Genomic DNA, 17,632 nt, shown 5'->3' with positions numbered 1-17,632 from the left:
GGGATCACAACAGAGCGTTCTGGATAGAGCTGGAGAAGGATGTAGAACAAAGTTCTAACACACACACAAAAAGACCAGATTTACTGGCCTGGCAGAGACTGGAGAAACCCCGAGAGTATGGCCCCCAGACACCCTTTTAGCTCAGTGGTGAAGTCACTTCCAAGGTTCACCATTCAGCCGGAGATTGGATAGCCCCATAAAACAAAACGGGACTAATGAGGCACAGCAGTCCAGGGACAAGGACTAGAAGGCAGAAAGGGACAGGAAAGCTAGTGATAGGGAACCCAAGGTTGAGTAAGGACAGTGTTGACGTGTAGTGGGGTTGTTAACCATTGTCATAGGGCAACACGTGTACTAACTGTTTAACGAGAAACTATTTTGTTCTATAAACCTTCATCTAAAGTGAGAATAGAAGCACAACTGGAAGAACGTAATCGATGTCACTGAATTGTGCATGTAGAAATTTTTGAAATGGTGTATCTTTGGCTATGTATATTTTCACAAAAGAAAAAAAAGGTCAAGAAGGGAGACGGTTGACATGTCATGGGGTTGTTAACCAATGTCATAAAACAATATGTACTGACTGTTCAATGAGAAACTATTTGTTCTGTAAACCTTCACCTAAAGTACAATTAAACATAAATAAATAAATAAAGAAGAGAGTGGTTTGTGTTCACCTCACACATAATGGTTCCTTGAGTGTTTGAAAAATAAAATCAAATTAAAAAAATTTTGACATTTATTGCCAACATGAAATGCCTCCAGAAGAGCTTTAGCTGTAGCCCCCATTTTTGAGGGAATAAGACTATTATTATTCCTGTGATAAGAAGGTACCTCTTTTTACTATTTCCAACTTTTTCACCAGCAGAATATTTACCCTTGTCTAAGAGTCAGCTCCCTTCCTTCCTACTTCTCCTCCTCCCTCCCATCCTTCACCCTCTCACTCTGTTTTCCTTTCTCCTTCTCATACATTCATTCATTTCACAAATATTTATACGCTGAACACTGTCATGGGAGTAGTGAGCACTGAGTATTTCTGCTCTGGTGGAGTTTATAATTTTGTGGATTCTTGATCCAGCCATGTGTAATGCTGAGAGTAACATCAACTGGCCACTCTACCCTTCCAACCTCAGATTACTCAAAAATATTTGTTGTGTACCTGTTATATGCCTATCACAGTGGGAAGTGCTATGGTAACAAAAATAAAGAAACTTTCTGCTTTCAAGGAGATCTCAGCTTAATGAAAAAGCTTACATTCCTTGCCCCCCAGTCTAAATCCTCTGATCTGGTCAGCAGCCTTCTCGCTCTCCTGTCAACACATCATTATTTTTCCTACCCTATGATTTTGCTTATGCTTCTCCTCTTATCTCAAATACTCTTTCTGTTCCTCTTTACCTGAAGCCTGAGACTCAGGCTGCCCTGTCTGATCATTATTCTTAAATGAAAGTGAAGAGGGGGAGGGATTTCACCGTAGAGGAGGGAGCTTCCCAGCTCAAGGGAATAGGGCTTAAATCATTGAAGGGCTGGAAGAACAACTGCATTACTCATGAAAAGGGATGGATCTGAATTTTCCAGAGATCAAGAAACTCAATGTCTTCAAAGAAGACAGCTTGCCAAGTTCTCCCCTCTCCATCTCCACTTATCTATAGAAATACTCGGTTTGGTTGGGTGTACTATTGCAATCATTTGTAAAATCTGCTTACTATTTTTTCCTTTAATTGTCCTATAGCACAATTACAATCTTCTGTATTGTTTAGTGTAGAGATAAACTCTGTGTATGCTTTCCTTTTCATAGTCTGCTGCTCATATGGCATGACATTTGTTCACAGATAAAATGAAAAGAAAGAGAAAAATTGGTTTGGAGTCAACTACAGGGCTTTTGTGATGACTAGGGTGTCAAGAGATGAAGAGGCCAGAACAGAGTGCTGGCCATGGAAACAGCGGAAGAAATTGGAGTATCAGATGTCTGAAATATACAACAGGCAGGACTTGGCGATTGGCTGGATGAGGATGTGCAAAGGGGCATGGAGTTAGAGTCTCCAGGGCTCTGGGCTGTGGAACCAGGGACCTATGGTGCCCTTGACACCAGGCAGGGATTTGGGGAGGGGGAGTAGTTTTATGTGAGAAGTTGGTAAATTTGACTTGGACCATGTTGAGTCCAACCTTTCAACGTTAATTTCCATCTCAAAGCAGACTATTATCTTTCTTTTAAAAGCACTCTTGTTTTGCAGGGAGCATTTGTTGGTCTGATGGCTGGATTTACTGTTTCTCTATGGGTTGGGATCGGAGCTCAGCTGTATCCTCCACTTTCTGAGAGAACTTTGCCATTAAGCCTTGAAACCTATGGCTGTAACAGCACATCCAATGTGACGGATTTGGTGGTAGCCACAGAAATGCCATTTTCTACTAGTGCTTTTCAAGTATACAACGTCGCAAGGTATTGAATTAGGTTTTATAATGTCATTTCTTTTTTTTTTTTTCAATTATGTGACAGGTAGAGAACTCCAGATGCTTTAAAAATTTATTGTGGTAAAATTTTATCCATGTTGAAGCGTACAATTTTGTGGCATTAATTACATTGACAGTGTTGTGTGACCATCACCACTATCTATTTTCAAAACTTTGTCATTATCCCAAGCAGAAACCCTGTACCCATCAAGCAATAACTTCCCATTCTTTCCTCCCTGCAGTCCTTGGTAACCTTTAATATACTTTCTGTCTCTATGAATTTGCTTGTCTAGATACTTCATATAAGAGGAATCATACAGTATCTGTCCTTTTGTATCTAGCTTATTTCACTTAACATAATGGTTTCAAGGGACATCTATGTCATAGCATGTATCTAGAACTTCTACAAAGGTGAAAAGAAGTGGTAATAGAAGATATCTTGTCTTATTACTGGTATTGGGGCAAAGATGGAAGGGGGAGGAAACTTTCAAAATTTCGCTCTTAGTATGATAGAATTTTGCACATATTCTTTATCAGATTAAGAAAGTTCCCTTTTATTCCTGGTTTCTGAAGTGGTTTTTTTTCATGACTAGGGGTGGAATTTTATCAACTACCTTTTCTGGATCTATTGAAATGCTTACATAATTTTTCTCCTTTATTCTGTTTCTGTAATGAATTATATTGGTTTATTTTCAAACGTTAAACAACCTTTTCATTACTAGAATAAACCTACTTTTTGATGTATTTTTTTAATAAATCACTGAATTTGATTTTTTTCCCCTAGTTTTTTGCATCTATATTCATGAGAGTTATAATATATTATTAATATAATATATTATAATATCTCTGTGAGGTTTTATTATTGAGGTTATTTTGGGCTCATAAAGTGAGCTGGGAACTGTCTGTTTTTTCTATCAGTTATTTCTATGATTGTGGATTTGTCTATTTCTCCTTTTAGTTATGTCAGTTTTTGCTTAATATATTTTGAAGCTTTGTTATTAGGGGCATTCAAGTTTAGAATTGTTATATCTTCCTGGTGGACTGACCCTTTTGTCACTCAGAAATGTTCCCCTTATGTGTAGTGCTAGGATGCTGTGCTCTGCTGAGATGCTTAACAAATGGCAAATGCCTCAAGGGGAAAAGCTGTGGAAGGAGGTCAGGCTCACCTCAATGTGTTTCCCTTCTCTGTGGGATCATGGCCTTTCAATTTCTCATAGTCTTGAACAGTCTGATGTCTTCAAACATGCCCTACCCCTCAGTTTCTATATATTGTTCTCAGTAGAATGGTTGGTCTACATAAAGCTACTCTTTCAAAGCTGAAAGTGGAATCCTAAAGCAAACTTTAAAAAAAAAAATCAGATCATTCTTCTACTTAAAATCCTACAATGAGTGTCATTGTCCTTAAAGTAAAATCCAGACCCATCCCAAGTCCAACAAACACAACCCTGCCTACCTCTCATCTTGTACCACTCTGAATCTTGCTCACTTTACTTCAGTCAGCTGGCATTTACCTCTCTCTCGTATTCTTTTCTCAAGAACTTCCATATCACTCAACCACTGCATCACCAGGACTCCCAAAAACTTTACGTGGCCAACTTTTTCTTGTTATTCAGATCTCGGTTCAAATGTCACTTCCTTACAGAAACTTTCTCTGACTACTCATTATAAAATGGTTCCTTCCTCCCACCTTGTCAGTCTTATATTACCCTGTTTTATTTTCCTTAAAACACTTTCCACCAGTGGAAATTATTATGTTTATTTGTTTACTTATTGTTTTTCTTTCCCTATTAGAATATAAACTTTATGAGGGCAGGAGACTTATCTATTTTATACAGCTGACTCTCCAACGGCAACAACAGTATCTGGCACATAATACAGAGGTGAATAAGTAAACATGACCGTTTGGTATTATAGTATATAGGCAAGGTTAAGTCATACTTTTAAATCCTGATCCAATAAGATAAAATTGGGATGTAAGATTATGACATTTTAAACACTATTAAATTTTATATCTTAACTTTGCCATGAGGCCCACTGACATATATTATAGTTGCTAATAGCATTAGATGAAATCTTATAATTATGATTTTGCTCTCTCTTAGGACTCCATTGATGGATAACTGGTATTCCTTATCATATCTATACTTCAGTACTCTTGGAACTTTTGTAACAGTTCTCGTGGGAATAATTATTAGTTTACTAACAGGTAACTATCCACACATCAGTATTTTTGTATTTACCTCCTTATATCAGTTTGTACTATATCTATTTGGTAACCATTATATTGTGGTTCTGTTAACAACTAGTTTAATTATATCCTCCATTTTATTCATGGGAAATTTGAGGGCCCGAACTTGAAAGCAGAAGACCGGTCTCTATTCGAGTCTTCATTGTACCATTTACTTCATTCTGCCATGAACTTGGACAATCATATGGCTACTCTGAACTTAGTTTTCTTATCTATAAAATGAGGGTAATAGTAATTAGTCCACCAATTTCACAAGGTTGTTGTAGGATAAAAATAAGATACTGGAAAAAACTGTATATAGCTACCAGGTAGGTACAATATTAGGCATTTTACACATATGTTTGCAACAACATTGTGTCATGATTCTTCCATTGTCCTATACTGATTTTTTTGTAAGTTTTAATGAGTTATACACAGATAAGGAATAATAATTTTTTATGTCTAATAATCTCTGTGTCTAAACACAGTGTGATGTTTATGTCTAAACATAGTGTGAGGGCTATTTTCAAATGATCATAAACTTAAAAAATAATAATTTTTTAAAATCAAACTGATAATGCAAATAGTATAACTTGCCATCTGGGATTGCTATGGAGCTGTTACCATGGGACATTTTGTCTTCTTTCTGTGAATTCTCTTTATTTCCCTCCTTGTTGGATCGCCTGTTGCCTGTATCCCATTACTCCTCATTCTTGGATACTCCCTTAATGAAATGGAGCATATCCTACAGCACATTCTTGAGAAAGGATCGACAAGAGTTTTTGGAAACTTCACATGTTTGACAAAAGTATCTTTAATCTACCTTTATGCTTGATCAAAGGAGCTCTGGTGGCATGATGCTTAAGCGCTTGCCTGCTAACTGAAAGGTTGGAGGTTTGAAACCACCAGTGGCTCCATGGGAGAAGAGAGCTGGCAATCTGCTCCCATAAAATGAAAGCCTTGGAAACTATATGGCAGTTCTACTCTTTCCTACAGGGTTGCTATGAGTCAAAATCGACTCAACGGCACACAACAACAACAATTTGCTTGATCAATAATTAGAGAATCCTAGGTTGAAAATAACTTCTTGTTTCTGAGAGGGTATCTCTATTTTCTTATTATCGTTTACTGTGTTGCTGTTGAGAATGTCAATGCCATGCTGACTCCTGACCCTTTTGCATGTGACCTGTTTTTCACAATCACTGCCTTGCCCTCGGTTCTCAATAGAGTTCTTTCAATCTGAAGACCCATGTCCTTCAGTTCTAGGGAATTTTCTTATTCTATGTCTTTGTTAATTTACCGTCATGTTCTAGGTTTTCTCTTTCTGGAAATTCCTACTAGTCAAATGGACTCTTGGACAGTTCCTCTAATTTTCTTATCTTTTCTCTCCTGTTCTCTATCTGTGTATTTTTTAGGTCTACTACATGGGATATTTAAAAAACTTGTTTTCCAGTAATTCTCAAAGAAGCATTCTGATCCAGTTTTGAGACTATTCTGTAGGGGAACAAGGGCAGGTAGGAGGCTATTGCAGTAAAATCCAGGTGAGACATCATGGTGGCTCAGACCAGGGTAGTAGTTTTGTGGTGGTGGAGTTGATAAGAAGTGCTGGGTCCCTAATTTCCTAAATTCCCTCACACACATACATCCACAGCAACCAAACTAGGGAAAGCAGCTCCACTTCACTTTTTGTCAAATGTGTTATAACTAGTCAGAAATCCTACACTTTTGTCCAAGTATGTCTGATGTCTTTGTTTCCTTTAGCTACCAGCGCTGTGCCATTTTATAGAATCCTTCTGTCAATCATTGTTTTTTGGCACCTGGGTAGCACTGTCTTTCAAACTTCTATGACCCTTGTATTTATACTTATGAAATTGTCAACTACTTGTTACCTCTAAAAAGTTGTTTTAAAGCATTGTCTTTCTTTTTAAAAAGGGTTGTGCTCTGTCTCATAAATAAAATTACCAGCAGAGTAGGTTTATTCTCTTGTCCATTTTCATATACTTTAAGACAGATTTTAAACTTTTCTCATCAGTTATCCAGTTATTCAGTCCTGGAATACATCTAACCAATCTGCTTATACTATTTGTCCCTTGGTCCAAATTTAGCCCATTTTATTTCCTTAAACACTTTAACCATGTATAGCTGTATCTTTTGTTTTAAAAAGTAATGATCTACACAGGTGAGCAGGCATCCAGTGATAAAGCCAAAAACACTTGAACTTCATTAATTTCACCAATGGCTTATTCATAGTGAGCCCCTTGAAAAATCTAAAAACATATACTCCTGATGCTCCTTGGAACATATATTTTAAAACTTACTGTAAAGTACTAGAAATCTGTAAGAATTCAGGCCACACAGACTTGGTTTTAGTTTAAGCTCCACCAAACCATTTACTATGTACCATGAGTCTGTTTTCTTCATCAGTAAGATGGGGATAAATATTTTCCTATGAAGACCATAAGTACAGTGATCGTTTTATTAATCTGTTTCTTCTGTACCTAGTAGAGTCTTTAGCACAGTGTTAGGTGCTGTCGAGTGGGCTCTGATTCATAGAGACCTTATGTACAACAGAATCAAACACTGCCCGGTCCTCACCATCCTCTTTTTAAGCCTTTTGTTGCAGCTACTGTGTAAATCCATCTGACTGAGGGCTTTCTTCTTTTTCTGCCCACCCTCTACTTTACCAAGCATGATGTCCTTCTCCAGGGACTGGTCTCTCCTGATAACATGTCCAAAGTATGTAAGGCAAAGTCTCACTATCCTCCCTTCTAAGTAGCATTCTGACTGTACTTCTATATAGTGACCTAAGATACCTGGAAACACTAAGTTCCTGGACTACTTAAGGATCATCCGAAGCACTACATCCCCAGGCTGCCTTAAGGAGAGGTCTCCCATACAGCATTTCATAGAGGCTAAACTGAAGCCTGCTTCTAGGGGCCACCCGGACTCTCAACAGGGCAGTGTAGCAGCTTGATCCAGGGCACGCTGGGTCTCTTAGAATACAAGTATTTACTCACATTGCCCACACTAACTTAGGTTTCTGATTAGACCTTTTAAGCACACAATCAATGACTGTGGTCTCTAGGGAGCATGTAGCTTCCACCAAATTCCTAAACGTCCTGACTTTGGAGGTGAAGGCTCCTCCATTATCGCTTTGAATTGAATCAGGTAGGCCAAATCTAGGCATTGAGGAGAGCTTTGCTTACCTCGGATACCTTTTTGCGTTCGGAAGGGGAACGCTTCTACCCATCCGGTAAAGTTATCTACAAACACTAAAAGATCCTTGAAACTTCCTGTAACTGTTGGCATAACTGTTAAGTCTACTTGCCAGTCTTCTCTGGGTCCCGTCCCATGGGCTTGTACCCCAGGCATAGGAGGTGGTGGGCCTGTTTTTGGAGATTAGGCCCTTTAATCAGTTTGGCTAGCCAGTGAAACAGCATCCACACTGAAATGCGTGAGCTGTCTTTATTATTGGGTGCACCAGGTATTCTGGCATTAACACCAGTCCTTGGAAACTGTACAACTACCGTCTTCTGCTCTGTAATTAAGATCAAAGCCCCCTTCACAAAGCTGTTTATATCACATTCAGTGCACTGGGGGTTTTCTGATAGATGAAGATTAGGAATTAAAGCAAGGCAAGTGGCGGGGGTTTTGTTCTAGCGGCTTATTTGGCCGCCTGATGAGACTCTCCCTTCTGGTGCTCAGGGCAGTGTATAACTGCCACCTCTGTTGACCATAGTTCATTATTCAAAAAAGGCATCTCTGGTAGGCTTTCTTTCCTCTAGCCGAGATGCTCTTTTCTGTCACAGGCCTGCCAGGTTTTGGGGCGAGGTAAAGATGGTGACTGTCTCGCCAGGCCCTGAAGCTGTGTGCCGCATCTGCCTGTGTTTGGCAGCTCCCTACCCTGCCAGTGAAGCTGGCCGAGAGCTGGGACTGCACACTTGTCCCTGCCTGGGGCAGCTGGAGGGTCCCCTGTGTGCCTGAGACAGCAGCAGAGGCCATGTTCTCCAGCTCTCTAGTCTGTTGTGTTAGTAAGTTGTCCTCCCACTGTTATTGCAACCCGGGGATCCTCGTGGGTTGCAGGGGAGCCCCTGGGCCCCGTCAGTTTGAATCATCGGCTGACAGCTGCGGGAGCTGTGTTATGGGTTTCCAGCTCGGACTGGGTTGGCCGAGAGGGGCACTCTTGTTTCCAGTGGCCTTTTTGTTTGCAGTTGGCACATTGTCTGGGGCCTAGCTTTAGGAGGCCTTGGGTTGGCCACTGGCCCTTTTGGGGCCCATGAGGACTTACCCCGTACGAGGTCTGCCTGGGTGGCGGGTTACCTCTGAGAGCTGCTGCTAGGAACGCGGCCTTTTTCCTTATGCCTGGTCCAAATTATTGAAGACCTTAAAGGTGATCTCAACAAGTTGTGAAGTATTCATTCCTGGACCTCCTTGTAACTTTTGAAGTTTCCACCTGATGTCAGGATGCTCTGGCCGATAAGGGTCATATTTATTAGCCTGGCATTCTCTGGGTCTTCCGGGTTTATATCAGTAAACTGCCAGTATGCTTCGTACAGCCGTTCCAAGAAGCTGGAGGGATTTTCCTTGGGGCCTTGTTGTACATCCTAAACTTTTCTAAGGCTCTTCTGTTTTGGGGCCCCTTGCTGTGAAACAGCTTTTATAATGTTCTAGCTGTCCTGCCCCCAGCTGATATCTGTGGCAGGTACAGCCTGAGCTGCTGGGAGTCTAACACCATTTTGAGGGTTGAAGTTATGCAACCTGTTGGCCTCTTGGTGTGCCTTTTCTAAGACCATCTTCCGTTCCTCTGGAGTTAACAGGATATTCCAATTATACAGGTCAGAGGTGGAGAACGGTGTATGGACCCAGATAAACCCCCTAGGCTGGCCGTTGTGATCAAGTTTGGCAGGCATTTGTCTCAGCGGAAATTGCCCTGAGGAGACTTGGGTGGATTCCTGGCTATATTGCATGCCACTACGGGGGTGTGCTGGGGAGACTATTCCCTGAGCAGCACCGGGAGTTTGTGCGACCTAAACCCCACTCTATACACAGGGCTACTGGCTTGAAACAAAAAACCTGTGATCCTCCCTGGGCAAATCCTAGTTCCCCTTTCAGCATAGCCAGTTAAGTATTGGCTGAAGGTGAAGTTACATGCTCTCTGTAGTACATTCAGATAAACGTATAATCCTAAACATATAACCCTTTTAAAAACATTCCAGATTTGTCTTCTCTTTACACCCTATCTTCCCATTTATATGCATATGGCCTTGGGCCTCTGGCAGGTGGAACCAGAAGACCCTGGCCCCCTGTCAATCATCCTGTTTATCTGGCCTGGCTTTGGCCCCAGGCCTCTCCAGGTGGGGCTTTTCTCCCCTGCACCATTAGCTTACACTGTTTTTGTAGGTTTTTATTTTGCCAGAGAGACAGAAAGGTTTGTACGTAGGGAGTTTCATCCCATTTTCTCTCTCTTTTGTCATAGTTAAGGGACCCCAAAGAGTAATCAGAATCCACATGAAAAAGCAAGGAGCACCAGTGGTTTCCCATATGTCACTCACACTCACACAGACTCAGAAACAGAACAAGAACCTGAACCTAACCAAAGTCAACAACCAGAAACTAGGCTGCCCATTCTCTGCCTTCGGCTAGGGGGAGTGGCAGGGCAAGATAATGAAGATAATCTCAGTAGCGCTTCAGTCCCTCTCCAGTGGGAATGTCTTAGTCCTACTTCAATCCTCCAGATATCTCCCCACCTCCAATCCCAAGCATTTACACTTAACAAGAGAAATTCCTAGGGCGCTTACCTAGCTTACCTCCGTACTGGAGTTAGTTTTTAATTCTCAAGGTAAAAACGCCTCGGGCCAGTCGCTGCCTCGATCGTGGTTAGGAGACCCTCCGGATCCTCCCAGACAAGAGGCTTGGTGCGAGCTGAGGGTCGGTGGAGGTTCCGCTCACAGTCGAGGGGGTGTCAGGCTCTGGACAGAGGGTCGTGCAACCGTCTGGCCCCAAGTTGGGCGCCAAAATTGTTGCCAAACCTTAAAGGTGGGTCCTTGTCTGGAGTGCTCAGACTTCTCAATTATACGGACACTGGTCTTTGAGAAAGTAACTTTATTGCAATTCCCAGAGCAAGGAGCCGGGAGGAAGTTCCTCAGATCCGACTCCCTGAGCTACAGGGAAGCAGGGCTTATATGTGATTTGGGCACAAGATGGCAGCTGCGCAGGCGTACTGGAGAGGGAAAAATTCTAGAAGATGGCCAGGAAATATGAGCTGACGTGGTTCTTGTCAGACCTCTCGCTTCAGAATAGAGCCTAGGTGATGATTTTTCTTCTGATTCACTCCTCCTGTTGCTGTGTCCTCTGTTGAGGTCAATTATCAGTCACAGCTGGCCCTTCTGTGCACGCAGGGTGGGCCAAATCTGGCTTGGGCTAGTTTAAGGACTAACGGAAATTTACTGGCATTCATAGGGTCAGGTTACACAGGGATACTCATGATTAAAAGACTGGTTTTTATACTAAAACAGTGGTTCTCACACTTTAGAGGGTATAAGGATTACATTGAAAATTTGGTAACAATCAGAATTCAATAGCCTCAAAGTAGAGTTCTAATTTGATCAGTCGAGGTTGGAGTCCAGGAATCTGCATTTTAAGTACACCTCCTAGATCTGGATAGAATAGTTTGAAGACCATGCTTTGAAATACATACTTTTAAAAGCATCCTCTTTGATCAATCAGTAAAATCTCAAACAAAAAGATAATTTTTGTAGGGTAAAACCTCAGAGAAGAGGACTTAAAACAACAATCTGCATACCGCTTTTCACTAAAATAATTTATTCAACAGTTCATCATTTTCTGAATTTCCTCACACACATACATCCATTAAAAAGAAAAATTGCTGTTGAGTGGATTTCGACTCATAGTGACCCTATAGGACAGAGTAGAACGGCCCCATAGGGTTTCCAAGGAGTGGCTGGTGGATTTGAATTGCCAACCTTTTGGTTAGCAGCCAAACACTTAACAACTGTGACACCAGGGTCCCTATACATCCATAGCTACCAAATTAATAAACACTAGTCCTGGTGGTGCAGTGGTTAAGAGCCTGGCTGCTAACTGAAAGGTCAGCAGGTCGAATCCACCAGCCGCTCCTTGGAAACCCTAATGGGATAGTTCTACTCTGTCCTATAGGGTCACTATGAGTTGGAATTGACGGCAAAGGGTATGGTGTGGTTAGACTCAGATTTATTACAGTGACAGACTTACAGGATTTGAAGCCAACAGAGGGAAGGGGAATGGTGGCCTATATCTTCAACACTGTTTAAAAGATTTTCTCTTTGTGTTTCGTAAAGTGCGTAGAGTTTAATGTGCATAAGTTAGTTAAATGTCTGTATGTTGGAAGCTACTGTGTAGTGGCAGGTATCTTTTTAACAATACAAATAATGTATATGTTTTTCAGGAGGAAGAAAACAGAACTTAGACTCCAGATTCCTACTAACCAAAGAGGATTTTTTGTCCAATTTCAATATTTTTAAGAAAGTAAGTTGGCTTCCCTTTTCCTTAAGTTAGTAAGACCGTATTTTACCACTTGGGTAGAACATTAGTTAGTCCTCAGCTCTTCTTGAGCAGTGATGGATGAGGAAGGTGTCTACCATGTTCTCTGATGGTCTATATCTGTTTTATATCTCTCCCTCAGTAGACTGTTATTGTTATGTGCTGTCAAGTCGATTCCAACTCGTATCAACCTTATAAGACAGAGTAGAATTGCCCGTAAGATTTCCTAGGCTGAAATCTTTATGGGAGCAGATCACCAGGTCTTTTCTCTTGCAGAGTGACTGGTGAGTTCAAATTGCCAACTTTTGGTTAGCAGCCGAGAGCTTAACCATTGCACCACCAGGGAAATGGGCCCTTAGGTCAGGAGGGACCTAGGAAAAGGAGAGAAGAGAAATTTTCAGGACAAAGAAAGGCCATTGTGGTTGGAACTATTCTAAAATTTCTTTGCATCATGTGAAGACGGGAATTGATTGAAGTGCTTGGGGCGTCTTTTCTCGGTAGACCAAGAAGCTGATTTAGAGATATTAAAACAGTAGTAACAATTATTTAAAACTGAATGAATGAACAGCTTCTCTTTTCTAATCACCATATTAACATTTTATTTTAGAAGAAGCATGTTTTAAACTATAAATCTCATCCAATGGAAGATGGTGGAACTGATAATCCTGCCTTCAACCATATTGAATTAAATGTCACAGATCCAAGTGGCAAGATAAATGGGACTCGTTTGTGAAGGAGCTGTTAGAAGACGATCTTAAACAGCGTCTCAGCTTTACATGTTTTCTAGGAAAATTAGATCAGGTTAAGATTTTTTTCTTTTTCCTTTTTTTTTCTCATCTATTATGAGTAGTTTGGGGAACTTTTGGACGTTGAATTTTTGTTAAAGTCCTGCTTTTCTTCACTTACTACGCTCATTAATTGAGACTAGTCTGGAGTTAAGAAAGGGCTTCAGCATCAGAATTTCCCTCTAGCCCTCTTGTATTTCAATGAAGCTGTAGTTGTGAATGTTATAAGACTACATGTATGCTGACAGGCTAATACACACATAATCACATGTGCCTGATGGTCAAAAGCATAAATTTGGGCATTACTGAAAATATTCTCTATGCCTTTGGTGCTAGCATATGAATTCTAGGATTCACCAAAAACATAACTAATTTTGAAAAGAGTTTTTTCTCTTGCCTACCAAATACCCTATTCTCTGGGAGCAATGAGGTGACAGGCCTGTGCTGTCTAGATCTTTGCTTCTCATCCTTCTATCAGCCCAGGAAACATATTTACCTTGGAACTGGTTCTCACTAAGAAAGGTGGTGATCAAGAAGCGTACTGTTTGGGACAGAATATGGGCCCAGTGGTTAAGGTCTTCTTGATGCTATAAATCTATTCTTGTGCTTTTTTGCTTGTTACCTAGAATTTCCAGCTTTTTGCCACTTACATTGCCTTTCTTAGACTCTGGTTCTTGTCTACATTCCTACTTTCTGACCCACCAACTCTGGTTTGTTGTGCACTTTTACACCACAAACTCCCTTCCTGATTTCGTGTTACTATATTGCCCTGGACTTGGATATGTCTTGATCTATCCAGTGTGAATCATGCTGCTCAAATCCTGATTCACCAAGCCCCAGCCTATAAATTATAAACTCCCAGGAGCCTGGTACTAACTAAAGTACACATACAAATTATGAATTTTGTGATCAAAGGACATTTATATTATTAAAAATGGTTAAGCTCCGTGGAGTTACATTATTACAATTTAATGCCATTAAGTTGAACTTTTGAAAGTCAACAAATTTGCAATCAATTAAATTTAAAGGTACATATACTTCTTAAGTTTTAGAAATCTTGAAATTCATCCAGTTAAGTATCTAAATTACATAGGCAAACACTACAATTTCTCTCTAATGTTCCAGAATTATTAAATGTATGCTTCGTTCAGTGTTTTAAAATTTGAAGTAGCAGTCTTGAAATTGCTTAACTGTTTATTTTGCTACATTCCTAGCTTAGAGTTTGGTTATAGAATTTAATCAATAAATTATTTATGCTACAATACCCACATTAGATACTCTTTAAGAGTTTTTTTTTTAACTTTTTGATTTTTTAAAAAAAATGAATGAAAAATATTTAGATACATTAAAATGTTTTTGTAATTCAATAATTGTATGCTTATTTTCTGTTATGGATTGAACTGTGTCCCCCCAAAAGTATGTGTGTCAACTTGGCTAGTCCATGAGTCCCAGGATTGTGTGATTGTCTACCATTTTGTCATCTAATGTGATTTTCCTATGTGTTGTAAATCCTACCTCTATGATGTTAATGAGGTGGGATTAAGGGCAGTTATGTTTATGAGGCAGGACTCAATCTACAAGATTAGGTTATGTTTTAAGTCAATCTCTTTTGAAATATAAAAGAGAGAAGCAAGCAGAGAGACATAGGAACCTCATACCACCAAGAAAGCAGCGCCACCAGGAGCAGTGTGCATCCTTTGGACCTGGGGTCTCTGCGCCTGAGAAGCTCTTAGACCAGGGCGAGATTGATGAAAAGGACATTCATCCAGAGCCGACAGAGAAAGAAAGGCTTCCCCTGGAGCTGGCATCCTGAATTAGGATTTCTAGACTACTAGACTGTGAGAGAATAAATTTCTGTTTGTTAAAGCCATGCACTTGTGGTATTTTTGTTACAGCAGTACTAGATAACTAAGACATTTTCTTATCCTCAATATTTTGGTAACCATGTTCTGTACATTTAGAAGTAGCCAACTGAAAACACTAAGATAATAAAAATAATAGGATTAACATTTATCTGAAACAAAGAGATTTATATAACATTTAAATGAATTATGTATTCATATATTTCTTATGTATGTAGGTGTTATTTTTTAATCAACATATTTGTAAGAAATATCAGATTTTGTGAATCTTTATATAGTGTTTCAGTGAATAGGAAGATATGTTGTTTTATGCAAGTATGATTTGAACAATATTTAATAATTCTAAATGTACACATGTATATAATCCTTGAATTTTGGAAGTCAAAATCAGTTTATTTAAATAAATTTTTCCTTTATCTGACAGCTGAGAAGTTATGCACTATATTCTTAATGAGAGATGATACTTTTATTCTTGTCCACTTACTTTTAGATAAAGTATATCTTTGTGACATTAGGAACTTAATATTTTGCTTTTGTAAACACCTAAGAGTGTCAACTAGAATTTAAGAAATCAAAGTAATATTATTAATTAAAAATAATTTATCTTATTTTCAAAAATCTTTAGGTAAAATCAAATAGAGGCAAAATTTTAATATGTGATAATGTAAATTAAATAATTTTAATTAGTTTGAATCACAAAAATCTTAACAGGAAAAAGTCATACAGGTTGTCATTCAGTGTCTGTTTTGCTGCCGACAAGTTGTATGAGCTTGAATATCTCTTTGATTTCCAGTATCTCTCCAATGGAACATGACACTAAGCACCTACCTACCTCACAGAAATAATGTGACTATAAAAGATCAGATTGAGCTCTTCGGCAAAATAGCACTTTATTAACTCAAATAGTGTTACTTAAAATTTCAGTATAATTGGGAATCAACATTTGAGACAAATGTCACTTGCCAGTTTCGAAAAATGAGCTGCTAAAAGTCTGCAATGTAATGAAGTAAAGATAATTCCTTCTCTAAAAAAATTGTGTTTTGTGAAATATTAAAATATTTAGGAATCAGCAAGCTTATCCCAGCAGAGAGAATGTAAACATAATTTTTTTAAAAAAAGATAGAAACAATAACAAATCTCCGAAAACCAAACTAAACAAAAAAGATACAGATCCAAAAAAAAAAAAAAAAAGATATAGACCAGTCGTACTCATTCCATAGAGAAATGAAAATTTTATAGGTAGGATGTAAAATAGTACAAATGTATATTCATCTATTTATTTGCTTATACAATCATGTTCTCGCTGGACCATTGGTTCTTAATGGGCTGGGGAGGGGGGAGGTGGGTGGATGGTGCCCCTCAGGGACATTTGGAGACATTCTTTGTTTGACAACTGGGGAGTAGGCGCTATTGGCATCTAGTGGGTGGAAGTCAGGAATGTCGCCAAAAATTCTGCAATCCACCGGGTTGCCCTCAACATCAAAGAATTCTTTAATCCAAGTTGTCAAGTAGTGCCCAGGTTTTTGTTGTAGAGGCAAAGGTTGCAATCTTGATATTCCTGAAGTCACGTGGTCTAGTTGACTTCCTTCAAGGAGATCACTTGACACTTCCATCTGAGCATTCTCATTTACCAAAACCAAAACCGTTGCCATTGAGTCAATTCCAACAGGCAAGGATGAAAGTACCACTAGCAGGTGGCACACGATAATGCAGAATAACTACCATATATTTTCACAGCATTTTGAAAATATTAAGTACTATATATAGAATTGTGAATAATTTTAAAAATAATGCTTAGGACAGTATAGAGACTTGTGAATAATCATGAAAATAACACTTAGGACAGTTTAGCTTCTTACCGTGATTTGCAACATTAACACACATCAAGATGAAGGAAATATTAAATATATGAATAAGAGATTTCACAATTTTGCTTTATTTATGAAGACCATAGCAAGTATAATTTATTGTTAACAACTGAGTTAACACTCAGTATAATTTATTTTGAATAAATTATACATGGAACAGGGATGGAGTTGAGATGGAGGAAGAAATCCTTAGCCCTGTATTGCTTCTTATAGGAAATTATGAGGTTTTTTTCCTTTAAATATTGTTAATACAAAATTAGCTAAGTGTGTGACCATTTAGTTACCGAAAACTCACTGTATGCTTTTACATTAAAGTTTTGTGTCCATTGTAAATGTAAAATGTATGCTTTTACATTTAAGTTGCCTGCCTACTGTTTATGAGAAAACTTGAGGAAGTTGAACATTACTATGGTTACATTATATGGTTACACTTCTGATTTTTCAACTTGCTGATTAAACTTCTACAGATATGTTTGCAACTGTCTGTTCTTGGGGGGAAAATGTCTAATTGAATATAATTATTTTTTTAGCCTTTATAGAAAGTTATTTTCACCCTATTTACCACATAAAGGAATTTTAATAAATATTGGATATATATTATAAAAGTATAAACAAATAAACATGCAGACATTTTGTCACTGAAGGATATATATATTAAAAAATTTTTTTTTATTGCACTTTAGGTGAAGGTTTACAGAACAAATAGTTTCTCATTAAACAGTCAGTACACATATGGTTTTATGATATTGGTTAACAACCCCATGACATGTCAACACTCTCCCTTTTCGATACTGAGGACCTTTTTTTTTTTTGGTGAAAATATACATAGCCAAAGATATACCATTTCAAAAATTTCTATATGTACAATTCAGTGACATGGATTACATTCTTCCAGTTGTGCTG

The 17,632-nt window shown here is 38.8% G+C and overlaps 1 protein-coding gene across 1 annotated transcript in view; it reads left to right on the top strand.

Annotated features, from left to right (window-relative positions):
- The window catches only part of SLC5A8 (solute carrier family 5 member 8), a 62,585-nt gene extending 49,638 nt beyond the window's left edge, over positions 1–12,947 (top strand). Inside the window, exons 12-15 of the mRNA XM_004373751.1 lie at positions 2,232–2,437; positions 4,551–4,654; positions 12,120–12,199; positions 12,822–12,947. Coding sequence (XP_004373808.1) covers positions 2,232–2,437; positions 4,551–4,654; positions 12,120–12,199; positions 12,822–12,947 — 516 coding nt within the window. The remainder of the gene's footprint in view (positions 1–2,231; positions 2,438–4,550; positions 4,655–12,119; positions 12,200–12,821) is intronic.
- The last annotated feature ends 4,685 nt before the right edge of the window (positions 12,948–17,632 follow it).

This window comes from Trichechus manatus, unplaced genomic scaffold (genome assembly GCF_000243295.1).
Source record: "Trichechus manatus latirostris isolate Lorelei unplaced genomic scaffold, TriManLat1.0 scaffold00027, whole genome shotgun sequence".
Classification (NCBI taxonomy): domain Eukaryota; kingdom Metazoa; phylum Chordata; class Mammalia; order Sirenia; family Trichechidae; genus Trichechus; species Trichechus manatus.
Note: the sequence above shows the minus strand (reverse complement) of the source record. Positions and strands in the feature narration are given on the sequence as shown.